Raw genomic sequence first — 16,959 nt, 5'->3', positions numbered from 1 at the left:
CTGCTGAGCAGAGGAGTATAAAGTCTGCACAAGCCCTTTCTCGACAATTCCCCAGGCTTTGTCATTTAAGGAGCGGTGACCCTACAGAGGTGTTGATCAGGATCCTATGATCTATTTTAAGTCAATTTTTCATTGTATAGGTCAGAGTGTACCAACTGCATTTGTCCTGAGAGTCTCAGGCTTGGAGGGGTTTCACAGTGAGTAAAGAAAGAAAGAAAGTTATTTCTGGTCTCTTTAAAATTTCACACTGCAGTTATTTATATGCCTGCAAATCACTCCACAATCAGGAATGGCTCAGTAGCACGTTCGCCAAAAATCCCTTTACTGCCTTTTGTTAGACCCCTTGCAAGAGAATTTGCAGGGGCTGGGCTACTTATGTGTTTCTGAGCTGCCTCTGTGGTAGAAAGAAGTTTCCCAGCTGCTCCTGACACAGGTTTGAGCTCTTTAAGTTTCCAAAATGGTATATAAGCACAGAGGCAGACAATAAAATTCCATCCAAAGGGTTTATTAAAACCTCTGTGTAAAAAGTCAGACCTTTCCAAAGACTGAAATAAATGCAGGTTTTACGTAGCCACCTCCTACCAGTGGCATTAGTCAGAAGCATTTCAAACAAAATGGAAAAGCCTTGGTTAAAGCCATCTTGGTAATCTCTGTATCTGCTTGACATTCCTGCATACATCAGTTAGCAGAAGTAAGTTTTAAGTATCTGAAGCGACAGGAGTGTCTTGTAAGTACACAGTAAGGTCCTAACCGGAGAGGGCTCTCAACTAACACTTGACCAAAAATGTTTTGTGACATTCATTTAAATATAATTTCTTAAGTATGCTCAAGTCCCCTCTCTTACACCATGCACAGATCTGCAGGCTAACAGCCTAGACCTGCACATGATCTTCGTTGTATGGATTAATTCCCGCTTTGGCTACCTGTCAGTGATTTTTAGTGGGAAATACTCCCTGGTATGACCTCTGTCTTTAAAGGATACCTATAAATATTTGCACTGGTTGGGGGAAAAAATAGGAAAAAGATTGGACATTTTCAGAGAACTGTAAGAGAGTTGAAATGCAGGTGGTGGCTTTTCTGCCAGCCCCCGGGGGGGGCTCCGGGAAGCCAGGGGTGCTGGTTCTTTTTCAGACCTCCCTCTGCAGCCGCATCTTGTCCCTGCTGCCAGCAGCTGCAGTGGATGGAGGCAGGAGGATTTTGGGAAGCCCCAGCTCTTACCTGAGCCAACAGCGACACCCGGGGCTGCATCAGCAGAGTCCAGTCCCTTTTCCCATCTGTTCTCACTGCCGCCTGGAAAATTTTCCAAGCTTTAGCTCTTTTCTGTTCCGGAATGACTACACTGATTGAGAAGGAAGTAGTATTTTACTGTAGTAATTTTATCAATAGAAATGCTGTCTATCGGTGCACTAACAGTAAATTCCATCAGCCACAGGCACATCTATATTCAAACAACTGCATTCGTGTGAAGTGGATTGTACTTTTTCATCTCCATCAAAATAGTTAAGATGGTATTATTTGTTTGCAGCTAGGGTCAAGACAGACAGCTTAGAAAACCTTCCATTCCTGATTCCTCACGACAGCAAAAAGCTCGCTGAGGCCATACTGAAATTATTTTGATAAGCTTTTGTTGATTAAATGTATAAACTGAGATGAACAGTACATTCAAGGAGTATGTCACCATTGAAATAATAGGTGCAGGTTCTATAACAGTGAACACTGAGTCAGACGTTTATTAAAATGACCCCAAACAACCCCCTGAAGACACATGCCTGAAAGAACAGTGGTAAAACGATTAGAGAGGTAAGAGAGGACCAAGCATTAATGACTCCAGAAAAACATTTCAATAGAAGCAAAAAAACACCTTAGGACTGATCAGGACAGAGGATGTACAGAGAACAACCCAAATTCCACACCAGTCGTTTGTACTTTCCACTCCCAGAATGCAAAAGCTGTCTGGCAGTCACTGGGCTGTTGGCCATGTCACCGGTGTACAGCCTGCATGGCTACTGAGGTAGTTTCTTGTTTGCTTTTCAAGCCCAGGCTTGCTTCAGATCTGAAGGGGTTACCTGTTCCTCTCTGCAGGGCAGGAGGCAGCTCAACTGAAAAAGCACCAGGCTGAAACAGCATCAAATGAAGCAGACCGATGACTGTAATTTTACCACCAAGCAGAGAAGTTGTGGAGGAGAAAGGGATGAATGAAGTTCAAAGTTTGTACGTTCCAGTTGAGAAGCTGAGGCTAATTGAGTAGAAAACAAATAAATTAAATCTGCGTTACACCAATTTAAAGCATAAAGGTGCAAAACACTGATTCTACTTTGAAGCAGAGCCTGAAAAGTTACACAGTTCAGAAAACACAGGAGTTAAGTAATCCATGAACCGATGGCCAGGCTAGGCCATACATGAAAGCATACTTGGTCACTCCCGTACCGTACCATGGGCTCTTCTTAAATAAACAACCATGGGCATCCTTCTCTAACTGAACCAGACCTGTCAATAAGTAGTACTCTGAAAATCAGGACTAAGGTGTCTGAAGCTGAGCATCTAAGATGTGAAGCATCTGTGATTCATTTAATTCTTCTGAAAATGTGCATCATGGTCCATATAATAATTGCACTTTTGTATATTTGCTGGTTGCTTTCAAGCTTGTCGGTGTTTAGTATCTTTTACACTGGAATATTTATCTTTCTACCTGCTTTTTCAAGGAAAGATGAAGCAAACTTCTGTTTATTCCTGCCGTGGCACAGCTGGAAATGGGATATTTAGAAAGCCAGCAACCCACACACTATCAATGCGAGAGCGTTGCTACAGTCTGCAGCTCTATACCGCTGGCTTTCCTTCGCACTTTTTTTTCCTTCAGAATTTGGCAAGAAAGGTTATTTAAAAACCAGTCTATATCTTGATAATCTTCAGGCCACCGCAAATAGCGACTCCTTTGTAAAAAGTTTCGGATGGGTTTGTGTTTCATCAGTTGATACTGAGAAAGTGACCCAACCACTACCATAATGAGGACATCTTTCAGATCACAAAAGTACCTGCTCTGGGCAAAATTAAAGGCTTCCACGCACCACCCATCTTTCAGAAACTGCCTGGTCACAATGCAAATAGTTTTCCTGCTGTTCCAAATGGCATCACGAATATTGTTGATATGTTCTTCCCCAGGCAAGAAATCTCTTTCCTCAAAGCACAAGGCAAATCTGTTTTTATCAAAATACTGTGAATCCAGGTGCTTTAGCAAAGAATTCTGGACCCATTCAAAGTCATTTTTGCTGTAGCACAAATACGCATCATACCTGTATTTGCTTTTATCTGCTACGTGTGGATGGCTGTCTATAATTTTTTTTGTGATAGTTTTATACCAGACAAAACAAATCCCCCGACAGCGAGTAAAAATGATAACTGCCATCAGAAATATTAGAAGAGTGATAGAGGTGAAGACGAATACTGAGAACCTGAGTTGCTGCTGGAGTTCATCTTCATCACAACCATCATATATCAGAGACGAGAGCGGTACCCCTGCAAATGCAGGTGGGTATACGCAGTACCTGTCAGATTGTGAGCCAGCCAGGGTTACATTGGTTTCATTTAGCCACGCTAGTAGGCTCTTTAAAGTACAATCACAGACATACTTATTATGTGTTATATCCAGAATACTCAAAGTCATAAAGACTTCCGGCTCAGGGGAAAAAAGCTGGTTTCCAGATAAGTTTAGGTTTGTTAGGCTTCGTGGAAAAAGCCCAGGAGAAAGATGAGACAGTAGGTTGGAAGCTAAATTAAGCCTTTTTAGAGATGTTAGACCTCTAAAAATCTCTTGTGGAAGTGCACTAAGGTAGTTGTTATTCAGATGTAGAACCTGAAGTTTGGACAGTGCCCTGAACACATCCAAACATAAATGTCTCTCCCACACAAGCTGTAACATATTTTCGCCTAGATCCATATAGATTAACTGATTATTTTCTATAACATTATGACTTTTCACACAGTAAGAGAAGCGATTCTGTTTTAAGAAGATGTACTGCACATCTGGAACTTGGAAAAGAATATACAGGTCACCAAGGTTTGCCAACCAATTTCTTTCTAATTCAAGGTATGTTGCTGCTATTGCTGTGCCAACTACAGACATTAGCTTATTGTCACCTAAAAAGGCAGAGGTCAGATGTGGAAACAAAGGGAGTTTTTTAATGGCGTTGTCTCGGAGATCAATTGTTTTCAGACTTACTAAGTTACTGAATGATTTTTCACCAATTGCCCCAATATGATTTTGCTGTAAATCAATATACATGATGCTATGTAGACCTTCAAAAGTATAATCGTACAGCTCGCCTAAAAGATTACTTGAGAGGTTGAGAGTTTTTAGGTTTCCCAAGCCAAAAAATGCTTGCCTTTGGATTTGATTTATCTTGTTTTTGAAAAGGTTCAGCAATTCCAGATTACCAAGACTTCGAAAGATTAAAGAATTGAGAGAGAAAATGTAACCATTTGAAATATCAAGCGAATGAAGATTACTTCTTGCTAGTCCTGCAAACGTGTCATTACCTGGATTTTTTACATTATTAAAGCCAAATCCCGAACCCATTATATGAGAGCTAAATATTAAAGAACTTATCTGAGTCCCTTTAATGGCTGTAAAGAGATATTGGAATTTTTGTATGTTCCAGCCATTGTCACTAAGGTCTAGTGAGTTAAATGTAATATTTCTGAAAGGATTTGGGCATTTGGCCCAGGCCATTTCATCTGTCTTGTACAAATTATTAGAACGAAGACTAAAAAAGAAAAAGTGTTTTCCTCGGAAGCTGGTAAGATTGCTTTCACACAGGTTGGCTATCTTGTTGAATTTCAGGTTCACAGTTTTCAAGACTGTTAGATTATAAAATAAGGGATGTGGCTGAAGTTTTGTGATTTGGTTCCCTGAAAGATCCAATTCTTCTAACGAGCTTAAATCTTGAAAGTAACGTTCCTCCAGGATGGAATCTCCAAGGTAGTTCTGATACAGACGGAGTACAGTCAGACTTGGCAAGCCCACAAAAGCATCAAGATCCAGTTGAAGAATCCGATTGAATCCCAAGTCTAAGACATGGAGGTTTGGCAGGTTCCTGAAAGCTCCTTTTCCTATGGTAAGAGGATAGACACACTGCGTTCCGATTTCCAACACCAACAAGTACTCCAGCAGTGGAAACGAAGTTGCAGTCACTTGTCTGATATAGTTGGAAGTTAGCACAAGTTTCACCGTATCCTTTGGCACAAGTGGAATATCTGTGAGGTTGCAGGAATAATACAGGGAGACTTGGGCTTCTGAATAACAGTGTCTAAATGCACATACATTACTAGCTAGCAATATTCCAAAGACAAGTACTAGCTGTTGATGTAACATCACGAATCTATGTGAAAAAAGTGAAAATAGTAAGCATTAATGTAGTTGGCAATCTATGCAGTAAGTTGTAGAGCACGTTTTTAACAGTTGCAGAATGAAAGACTAACATCACGCTAAAAATTACCAGTGATTTGGAATTTATCCTTTCTCTGACGTCTAACAGGCATCATCTGATAGGCTGGCTGGTCAGAAGATGGGTCCCCGAGAGACACGAGTACCTCCTACGACCTGAAAAGTAACCCTCCTTTAGGTACCTTAAGGGCGGCACCAAAATCCCACTAGGTACGTGTGAAAATCTTGGCTTAGCTATTTAATTTGCCTCATGGAACTGATAATGCTGGTGTATTAGCTTAATTCCTTAATCAGTTACCCAGACAGGTTTAAACAGTTTGGATTACCAAAGAAAAGCACAGTCATCCAGTCATCTCAACAGAGCAGGCCAACGCTGCTCTTCCTTGTGCAGGCAATCGTGCTATTTGGAATTCAGATTGCTGTCACATGGAAGTGCCGAACAGCCATGAATTTTTAAAAGGGGCACCTCTTTTGGGGCTCCTTGAGCCTCAGATTAACGCTGCAATGTGAAGTTGTTCTTGAAAGGGTTGTAAAATAGTTTTGAACGTATAGGCAGGAACAAGGCTAACAGTGAAAGAAAAGAAAAAACTTGGTAGCCTGAAACTGTGCTGCAAGATTTCATGTGTGAAAAACTTCATTTTCTGAACTGTAAATTCCTAAGTTACACAAAAAGGTGCATAACATAATTTATGCAGCTCGCTGATGAATTAATTTATTAATTTATTCCCACTCTGGATTTTCCTTGCATTATGCTGTCTGCCTGTCTCTCTCTTTATCTGAAACAAAAAGCTCTTCAAAGCGAGGAAGGTCTTTTTTATTGAGTGTGGTAAAGAACAGAGCAAATTGTTAGCCTTAAACTGGTTGGTTGCGTACTGTAGTTTAAAAGAAACTTCCAACTAAGTTTGCAACCATCTGCCTCTGCTTTTATAAAAGCATTTATTGAAATGAAATGACAACCCACTGGAAGAGTTTTTGTGACCTCCAGCACAATCTGCTTAACAACTGGTAAGTGTAAATCCTTGTGGAACCGAACCCCCAATGTCCATCTAAAGTCTGCAAAATAAATCCTACTTCAGACAGGAAAAAAGTTGAGCTTTGAGCCTGTAATTAAAAGGAGGTAAACCCTGCTAACTATTGTATTGATTTAAGCACACTGCTTCTTTAAAGCACAAGTACAAAATTCTATGCAGAATATTGCACTTGAGTTAGAATCCTCTTATGCTTGTTGCTATCACACAAAGTGATTTCTGGGAAATAAAAAAGTATGTCAGTAGAAACCACTATGATATTCCCATTGCAAATACCAAGTGAAAGAGCAGCCTTTTTTAGAGACTTAATCTGCTAAATAGGAAGTACAAGGATATTACGGTACCATCGAATCTCATAACTGACACAATCTCACTATACCTAACATTTTTGGTGATGTTCTCAAAGTCATCTGATTATACTAAAACCTTAACTTGTAACAACTGCGACTACTAGGGTGAGTCTGCAAATTTTCACCCTAGAGGCTCAAAGACCAAGTGGGAGACACACATACCTTGCAACTTAAAATACTAATCTTGTCATTTTTTTAAGACAATTTCATGGTTTTGGGACAAGATCCAATTCTTTAAAGTAAAAGAGATTACGAATATAGGATGGAGTGCTGAATTCTGAAGTCCTGGCATTCAAATTTCCTTCACATTTTGTCTCACTAAGGAATTTAGGATGTGCTGTAAAGAAAAGCAAATTACAGACAGTGAGTATCAGAATTTTGTTAAGAGATTTTAACTTCATCTACAGAGAATAATTCCTAGTACTAGAAAATAATTGTGTTTTCTACCCTCTTTTTTGACCTAGCACACACTGCTAAAACGGGACATTATAAACAGTAACATATGTAATGTTTGTCTTTGTGACTACAAAATGTTGTAGATTATTAAAAAAGACACAACTAAACATACAGCAGGTCATTCCAGATCTTGTTTGCTTTTTACTTTTCTCTTTGCTTGAACCATGAAAACAAAACACCAAGTTTCCCTGTTATTATTTGTTAACTATTACAGTGGTTCTTGTTGACACCGTAATACACTTAGCACAAATAGCTTTAAATTACATTTATCTTTGAGACATTTACATTTCCATTCCTTGCATTTGTCCAAATGCTATGGCTGGTTTTTAGTTTGGACAAAATCACAGCATCACCAAAGACAGTGACAAATAGAAAGTACTTTGAAGTCAAAATTTAATAGACGTGTATCAACTTACCACAAGCAAAAGCTCAAAACGTTTATAGAGTGGAAGAATAGAAAATATTGTTGGTTTTAGATTTTAAAATGTAGTTTTATTATTAGAAAATAAGAAAATGGTGAAATATTTCTAGCCACATTTGCTTTTACACTTACCTGCTTTTCCATGTTCTTGTAAGTTAAAGAAGTCTCTAACAACCTCTTAACAGTTACACTCCACGTCCATTCTGGTTTGGTGACAAGGAAGATTTCATTTGTAAACTCTTTGCTCCCTCATTTTTTTCCTGTATAAATTACTACTTTTTCCCCTGATTCTTGACCCTCCATGAGCAAGAGGAGGATGCTGCCAGTAAGTAATGCCTCTTACTGCTCTCATGAGGACAGCAAAGATCTTTAATTTAACAGAATCCCTCCATGTAGCATTTTATACAACCCTTCACCATTGTACATTAGCACCTAAAACCCTTTGGGAAGAATATTCTTCCCACAAAATGATGATCAACCCATTCAGTTATGTGCTTGTGCATGGACATGGAGATGAAGGGATGTGTAAATGCTTCATTCATTATTGAAAACTGGAGCAATGAAGTTTAGAGAACCAGAGCTCAGCATGGGAGATTTTGTTTCCTTCTACTGCATTGATGTCAGAAGGGGAAAGCAGTAAAAGGAAGGGAAAAAGTCAGACGGGGAGGAAAGATGCAGAAAATGCTTTTAGGATGTGGGAAGTCCTAAGCAGGGTATGTTTATGGGCAATGGAAAGCACTTTTACAGTGCAGGGTGGATATTCTACCTAGATCTAAAGGCAGCGAGTGAGTGCATACAGAATGCAAATACTCGAGCTCCGGTCTCAGCCTCCTCAGGAAGTGAGCGTCTGGATCAGGGAGGCCGATGCAGATGCTTTGAGTTGTCTGGGACTGACCTACGCTATTGTACTAACTTTTTAAAAAACTCAGTTAACTTGGTTTTAAATTGCCTAGAAACCTTCACTAGCACAGCAAAAAAGGAAGGGAACCGATAGTACCTGAGAGTGGATGTTGTAGCACTGCCTGTCCATCTGGGCACAGCTGTGTACACCTTAGGATATCCACGGAGGCTGTCAGTAAGCAGGGCCTGAAGTATAGCTGAAGAGGAAGACTAAGACTGTCTCCTTTTTAATGTGCACAAGCCAGGAAAGAAGTTAGAGTAACAACTCTCCCATGGAGAGTTAGAAAGCGCTTGCCATTCCCCTTTCCACACCCCCTAACAAAAATGCACTGGAGTCCACATAAAGAACAGGTAACATAGCCTGCTCTTGTCCTTGCTGTTGGCTGAGAGTATTTGCTCGCTTTTAAAGAGAGTCATCTGAAAGGAAAATTTTGGTCTCAGAAGTGGTCTTGTGCAAGCATTCAGTAGCACGCTTACTTTCTTCAGCAGCCTTCCATGCGTCTGCCACATAACCCTAGGCCAAATACGAACCAGCACATGCCAGTGCGTACCATTTGTACTGCTGAAAATGAGCAGTGGGCCTAAATGGTTCTCAGCCATCAACCATAGCTTTTGGGGAACCAAGCAGTGGAGGCGCTGGCTATCTGGGTGGACTCTAGAGAAGATCAGTCCGATATAATCATCGATACAATTTAAAGAGTTTAAAAATCTTTTCAGTAACCTACTGCAGCGACTATGATACCCTCCAAAGGAGATTTTTCCTAGATGATGACTCATCCAGAGGAATTGTGTGCCCACCACAAATGCATATTGCTTGAAATAATTGCACAAAGATAAAATCCGGTGACCAAAAACACCGGTCATTTAGGTGTTTAGGATGTTGTCAGTGGATAAAAAGGTAAAGACAGAGGTAAAGCTGGTAAATTTTTCATTATCTGCACCAAAAAAAAGAAAAAAAAAGTAAATATTTTGCTCATGGTCATTTTCACAAAAACATCCAGGCCATTTTCTGTAGGTCACTGAATCACATATGAGTAGGGTATAATAAAGGTAGCAGTAGCTTTTGAGGAGTGTGTGAGAATCTCATCTCTAATTGCCGCAAGCCTGCTTTAGGATTAAGGGATAAACCTTAATCCTACTGCCAAGTTGGAAGGCTTTTTTTCCTCTTTAGCTCCATAGCTAAGGGCTTTGGTGTTTGGACATCAAGATGTGAGAGCTCACTTGGAGCCTGCATGAGTGCTGCTGTTACCCTGATGTCTTTTGGTGAAACACGACTGGTTATCACAGGTAGCACAAAAGCTCACCAGAGGAAGGGAAGAAAGAAAGACAGGATTAAACAACTTCAGGGTGTATTTCTTGCCTGTAAAATCAACGCAAAGAAGACAGTCCTCTTTTCTCCCCTCTATACCCAAAAACATTAGGCACTGAAGAGCCAAAGACCATCTTAATTGTCGTCCCCCCCCTTTTTTTTTTATAGTGAGATGTGTTTGTGTATAAAATTACACTGGTTTAACTTTAAATTTGATATGCACACTGCTTTCATCATTAGTGTACAACTTTTCTTGTGCATGTTTTGAAAATATATTTAAGCCAACACCTATATGTGTAAGCCAGACTCCAGCTAACTGAAGAGAGACTGTCTTATATTCACCTAACCTAGACTATGTTGAGTTTGCAGCAGTGTTTATGAATAAGTTTCTAGACAGACTGGTGCCATACTTCTGCCTTCTGGCAAATTCTAAGATTTGAAATAATTCTCCGGTTTCAAATCTAATAGATGTTTCTGTATAGAAAATGATGTCATTTCAAATGTTTTGCTTCTGAATGTTAGACACTAATATAAATACATTCTTGCCAACTTCTGTCCCTCTCATGTTCACCAGAGTAGCTATCCTGCCTGATAGGAATAGACATGTTTACAGATGTGATATAATGAATTGGGGGCTGCCCGTATACAGCTTCCGAATTCTGCTTGAAATAGGTATGTTCTTAGTATGAAATTGTTCTGGTATACTGTGCCTCTACATGGCATCCAACATTACCGTCAAAGGTTGCAGCATGTCCTTCCCAGATCAGAAGCAACAGTCAGTTGTTAAATCCCTTTGGGACAAGGGACTAACCAATTCCTAGAAGAGTCAGGTAACCCCAGATCTTTTTGCCAGAAGCTGGCAAAGTGCAGCGCTCACCAACACAATCAGTACAGAAATCAGCTGCAAGTACAAAGCACATGGGCATGGAAGAGCCACTGGGAAAGGGAAGCAATGAACAGGAAGAGTTTGGAACCTTTGGGTAAGTGAGGGCATTTTTGCTTAGTTTCAGGTTAAGCCTGACTCAGTATAGATAATCTCGGCTAGGAGGACTCTGGGATTTCAAAGGGCTCTTGATTCAGTCCACAAGTTCTGGAACAAGAATCCTGACAAAGTCAAAGAAACCCCTTCTTTTTTCTCTCTTCTCCTTCCTCTTTCAAACCCAGTTTACTTTTGGGAACAAATGTTAGGAAAATGTTCACGTTCTGATAGTATTAAAGTTTAAATACCCAATCTTTGTATATCTGTAACTGATCTTTGGCCATGTGGTGTATAAGGTGCTTGGAATGGCTCCAAGAAAGGCGTTATGGTAGATACAACAGTCTATTACCACTCAGCCATGCTGACAGGACAAAGCTGAGCTGTAAGATACAACAAACACAGACAGCTTGTTGGCACTTAGGGGTTGAAATGGTATCTCACAGTTTAGCAGTGTGGGATGGCTGAGCCAACCCAGAAGGGCTGCAGGAGCCTATGCAAGACTCTACTCCTGACCTGACACTTGATACGTCAATGAATGATCTCAGTTCCCATCTCCATCTTCTTTTCTTCAGTCCCTTTCTCTTTTCACTGTACTTCAGCTTAGGCATGGACCAAGTGCACCAGCGTATAAATGGGGTTTAACTCCTACATGAGTATGACCTACTGCATCTGCCCTCTTTCCACATTGCTATTTAGTCTGGATGTAAAGGTAAGACTTAACTTGTCTGCCTGGGAAATTTTGGATGTTAGCTGCCCAGTCAGAAAGTAACCCCTGATCAAAGTCTCAGAATGAAGACTAGAAAGCATGCACAAACTTAATGTAGTGCACACTCAATTATGTGCCCTATCCCTGGTTCATGGCTAGTGCAGCTTCTGTCTTATTTGGATGGCATTGACCTTTCTGTGGAAACACCCACACAGAATGAAGCAGACTTGGAAAAAAAAAAAAAAAAAACAAACCACAAAAAAAGAGGAGAATAACAAGCAAACCCCACTGCAAAGAATGGAAACGTGTCCCTGTTTTTTATATGTCACAGGGCTGAGACTTCCTCTAAAGCACCTGGAACAGTTGGGCTGGTTACCTATGACTTTCAGGTTTTCTGAGAATGGGTCAAAGCTATCGAGGCTAGAGGCTGTAACTTTGGAAACTGGTACCTCAAAGCGGAAGGAGATGCTAAAAGAACTGAGGAGTTAACTATAGTTCTCCAATTCTGCAAAACAAGGGGAATACTGATTGGGTGCAACATTATGCCAGAGGCACATATGGACAACACTAGGCTCTAAAGATGAAGTCTGGTTACAGATTTTAGCTGAACTAGTGTTTTGGATTAAACAACCAAAATCAAGCAAGCAATGTTCCATTCTGAAATAATTCAAGGAGTTTATCTTCCAACCCCTGCTCAGCAAAAAATCCTCATAGCTCTCACATTCTTGTTTGCACAGTCAAGCTTCTGCAGGGGAGCTATAAGGTACTGTTACCTAACATACCTACGTGCTTACAGCCCCGTGGTTAAAGCAGTTTCTCTGAGTGAGAACCAGGCTGAAGCTTCTTAGACTGAGGAAGGCTAAGTACTCAGGTCTTCCACTTCCTTTAATGGTCTAACTGGGTTATAATACCAGAGACCTCTCCCTTCCTTGGCTAAAGTTTGAAAGAAAATGTCCCATGGCTAGTATGCCCCGCACTAGACCCAAAGCTGCAGCTCTGCTATAAGTGCTCCATGCGCCATGATCTCCACAACATCTGCAATCACTGTGCAAGGCTCCTCACCCTAGGGTGCTCCTGTGAAATGGCTTACACGTCCTGGGAGCAGCAGCAGCAATGGTGGTGCCATGTGGGTTTATGACTGAAGCAAGGGCCTTTTGGATCAGATTTTGGGGGCTTGGCTCCTATCTACTGCCAACCTACTGAAATCCACCCAAATAGACAAATGTGTCTCGATCTCGTTCTTCAATTCTTGGGTGCCTTCCTGCCATCCAAATGAAAAAGACTCCCTCTTCAGTTCTCCCTATATATTCACATCTCACAATTCTATAGGGAATGAAGAGTCACTGCTACTTCTTGGAGAAAGTGCAGAACAAGTAAAATGTCCTTGTCTAATACCCTAATATCATTAGTCTTTTCTTCACTCATGGCAACAATTATGGGCATCCTTCCCAGAGGCTGGTGATACACACTGACTGTGAAGGACTATTTGTATTTCTCAGAAAAAAAACCCAAAGACCTTCAAAGAGCACCCTTTTTCTTTTAACCTAACAGAAAGCCTGCTGACAAGGAGTTTGTTTATAATATTTATCTAGGCCATAAAAAAGATCTTGAAAGATATATCACAAACAGTAAGCCTTTGTTCTTAGACTGGCCAGATAAAGGCCAACCGCTATTGTAAAAATTTGTACTGCTGCTGTTATCTGATTAGATCAAATCTACTTACTGAAACAAAAATAAAGCTCCAAGCTTTTGCCCAGGCTCTAAGCCATCATAATGTATGCGTTTGTGCTCATAAAAAGCTGCGCAGTATAAACACACTTTCTTTCATGGGGCCCCTCTAGTCAGTTACAATCTAAAAAAGAAACAATTTCATTCATCGGATGATTAATGAACGTGCCCCTTCCCACCCCTTCAGCCTCTCCCTTAAGCTGCTAGGATGCTTAACTCAAATACAGCATTTTCCAACTTAAAATCAGGAAGCATGTTATAAGGCAAGTGAGTACTGTGACAGTTCCTATCATTGATGGGAAAAACCTAAAACAATAAGGCATTTAATGACCTGACATAGCAGAAGGATCATAAAAAAAAGCCACTGGTTTGTGTAATCAGAAGCTATCTACGGGATGTAATAATTGAGTTCCTGTTCATCATCTAGCTCTATCTGTATTTATTTGTTTTGATGTCCCCTCAGATTATATGATGAGATGTGGACACGCAAAGACTGTGATTCCTCTATTCTTACTATATTATAACAGATCTTTAAAAGAAAGCAGTCTCCAGAAGGATGGGAAAATAAACCTGGAAGTATAGACTAAAACATGCCTTGGGCTATTTCTCTGGGGGACAGAAGTAAACTGTATAGGCACAGGGAGGGTGCTGTCGCCCCAGACTGCAGCCCCTGGTCCCAGCTCAGTTGTTTTTAGCTGCTAGCACTGCTTTGAGCATCTCCCTCCCGAGCAGAACCAGCATGCTCTTCTCCCTGCCTGCGCAGCCCGCTGGGCTGGCTGTTCCAGTGAAGCGCCCCAGCACTGGGCACTGGTCATCTGCCAGCCCCAGGGCAGCCCAGGCTCCTCCACCCCTGTGCCCGACAGGGGATGATGGAGGCAGAGAGACCCTCAGCTAGGCTTGAGAAGAGGACCAGCAAGGTTTCTTAGGACCTGGAAGAGCATAAGGAAATTAACTTCTGGAAGCTTCAGTGAAGACAGTGAAAATTCCCGTGTTTGGTTTTTTTTTTTTTTTTCAACTCGGTGCTACGGTTGTTTCCCAGCAGAGACGCTTGTTCAAAGCTGCACAAACCACCCCGGGGTGGTCACAGTCACCACTCAGGTATTCCTGTCTCACACCCTGAATCCATGTTGACTTGCTTTTTCTTTGAAAATTGTCATGTGATAACTGCCTGGTCTAGGCCACTCCCAGGAAGTAGTGTTTCCCTCCTGTTAGTTTCCCTTCCCTCTTAGCTATCATTTCAGACTGTCTTTTTCACAAAGTGGATTTAGCCCAGGGACAAAATGGGGTTTTTTTGTGCTCGCAGGATAATTAGAAGCAGCCAGGATTAAAACTCTCACCTGGAAAAGATCAAAGTGATAATAGGAAAGGACTCTCAAGAATGACAGCTGAGTTTTTAACTTAGAGGAGGCCAGCTTTCACAGATGGGACACAAATTCTTGAGGAAGCAGCAGTGAGTGGAGAAGCAGCATTCAGACTGTAACTCCTTGGGTCACAAGCAGAGCTCTGTACAGCCTTACCTGCAAAGCAAACCTTTTTATAAAGCTCATCAGCACTGTCATGCCTGTGAAATAGTGGTCAGGCATAAAACAGCAGTAATGGTTCGGTAGCTGAAGTCAGCGAAGATGACTAAATGGCTAGGTGGAGGGGAAATGGCATGGTTGCCACACCTGCACTCCTGGGACCCAATCTGAGCACATTATTTATTAAGGAACTATTAAAAGAGTATGGAGACTGGTGCCTAAATACGTGGAGCCAAACGGAACAACCGATAACAAAGAGATCTTTGCTGTTATAAGCATGTTCTTTGCGCGTATGTTTTAAAAAGGCAATCAAAAGATAACAAGCTGCAAATGTTCAGTGACAAAAGGACCATAAATATAGTACAAAAGAGAGACAGCCAGCCAATCTGCCCAGCATTTAAGTGAAGTTAGAAACCCGCTCCACTCTTCCCTGGAATGGAGATGTTGAAAGGATACCTTCTGAATTTCTTTGAAACAGGCTTAGATCAGAATAAATCCGAGTTAGGTCTTAACTTGCCGATGGAGAAAAACGTGAAAATTGCAAGTATAGCTGATGTGACTTTGTATTGTGGAGCCTGATGTGCAAAGGAGATCTAACACGTGAAGAAGGTAGAAAAGCAGCTAGTAGCCTTTCTGAAACAGTTCCTGTGTGAGGCTGTTGGCGAGTTAGCTATTTCATTGACTCACAGTATGGGAGTAGAGTCCTAGGGCTCACCTGCATATGTATCCCAGGTCAGGTCCTGATCTGCTCATTATCCTTGTACAAGATGGTCCCAACCCAACCAAGAAGGATAGCTGTGCCACAGGCTAACCTGCAGGAAAGGCATTTAGAGTGGAAGCAGGAGACTGAATTATACACTCCATACAGTGCATGTGGAAAGATATGCACCTGATTTCTGAATCAATAAAAGACCTGCAGTCAGACACCAGAAACCCCCGTGAAAGTTATATTTTAAATTCTGTCCCTACCCAGCTCTTTCTGGAGAGAAAGCTAGCAATGTTTTCATTTAGCGCATTAATCTACCATGTAAAGCAGCTACACTCAGTTCTGGTTTCTACACAGTGCAATACCAAACCCTTTTATCTCACAAATACCCATTAACTGTGGAAGCATTGGTTATTTTGGACTGGAGGCACTCTCCTCCTCTTCTGTTACAGCTTTTCCAACTGAGTGAGTAACGTTCAAGATTTGCTAAATCGAAATACGTGTTTCAGCCTAATGAGGGGGCTGGGGGATGCTTTGTATGGGGGCCAGGGGAGGGGAGGGAGGAGATCTGCTCTGGGCAGATTCCATATTCTGATGACTACACACATGTTCAACCCAGAAACCATCCTGAGAGAACAGCCTGGAGGCCCTTCTTGCCCTCCCCTCTAGTTCCCGCCTCTTACCATCTCAGTCGCCTTCTAGAAGTTCTCCCACGATGACATAGCTTCAAAAGGAAGCTGAAGACTGCCAGAGCGAGTCTGCTGCCAATTAGGAGGAAGACATATCTCTCATTTGCCCTCAGGCAGACGATGGAGTTGAATGAACTCTCCCATGACCTGAGTGAAACTCCTAGCCATAAGCCACCGAATGAAAGGTGTACAGTAACAATTCACCACTCCATTTTAAAACAAAGCAGCAGCCACTGCTGCGTTTTGGGCTGGGTCTGAGCTAGAAGCATGCCGACATCAAAACACCCATGCAACGTCAGCTGGATTAGAAGCTGACGAATCAGCCCTGTCAGACTCGGGCATTGCTGGGTATCTGCAAAAGCAAAATGTTTTGTGCTCGAAGGCTGAGGCGAGGGGTGGGGAACCCTGCTGACATCCAGCAAGCTGGACTCTTCCAGGATCAGGTGCAGGTGAGCCTGTGCCTCATCAAGTCCTACCTCGGATGCCTTTGTGCCTTTTAGGAACGTTATACCCCATGGATCTGTTTTTTTCCCATAAAACTAGCGTACCAATCCTTGTCTGCCTTAGGAGAGGAAAAAAAAAAAAATGCTAAATAACATACTCCTTTGAGAAATGCAAAGCGCAAAAAAATTCTCCCAGGGGTGGATAACACATCTTCTTTCTTAGCGGTTCAAAGAGTAAAGGCAGAGGGTGGAAAGGGCAGGAGACACCTGGACAACCGTAGGCT

General features: G+C 41.6%; 1 protein-coding gene across 1 annotated transcript; it reads right to left on the bottom strand.

Moving 5' to 3' along the window:
• Positions 1 to 2,785: 2,785 nt before the first annotated feature.
• Positions 2,786 to 5,368, bottom strand: TLR5 (toll like receptor 5). Its single transcript, XM_035892482.1, has one exon. The coding sequence runs from the start codon at positions 5,366 to 5,368 to the stop codon at positions 2,786 to 2,788; it is 2,583 nt and encodes an 860-aa protein (XP_035748375.1).
• Positions 5,369 to 16,959: the final 11,591 nt, after the last annotated feature.

This window comes from Egretta garzetta, unplaced genomic scaffold, assembly GCF_000687185.1.
Source record: "Egretta garzetta isolate BGI_Z169 unplaced genomic scaffold, ASM68718v1 scaffold130, whole genome shotgun sequence".
In the NCBI taxonomy this organism is placed as follows: domain Eukaryota; kingdom Metazoa; phylum Chordata; class Aves; order Pelecaniformes; family Ardeidae; genus Egretta; species Egretta garzetta.
The sequence above is the reverse complement of the archived record's forward strand: the minus strand, read 5'-3'. Positions and strand labels throughout refer to the sequence as shown.

What these genes read in the sequence shown, in the direction of transcription:
- TLR5 (XM_035892482.1), bottom strand. Translation starts at nt 5,368, where the DNA reads ATGTTACATCAACAGCTAGTACTTGTCTTTGGAATATTGCTAGCTAGT.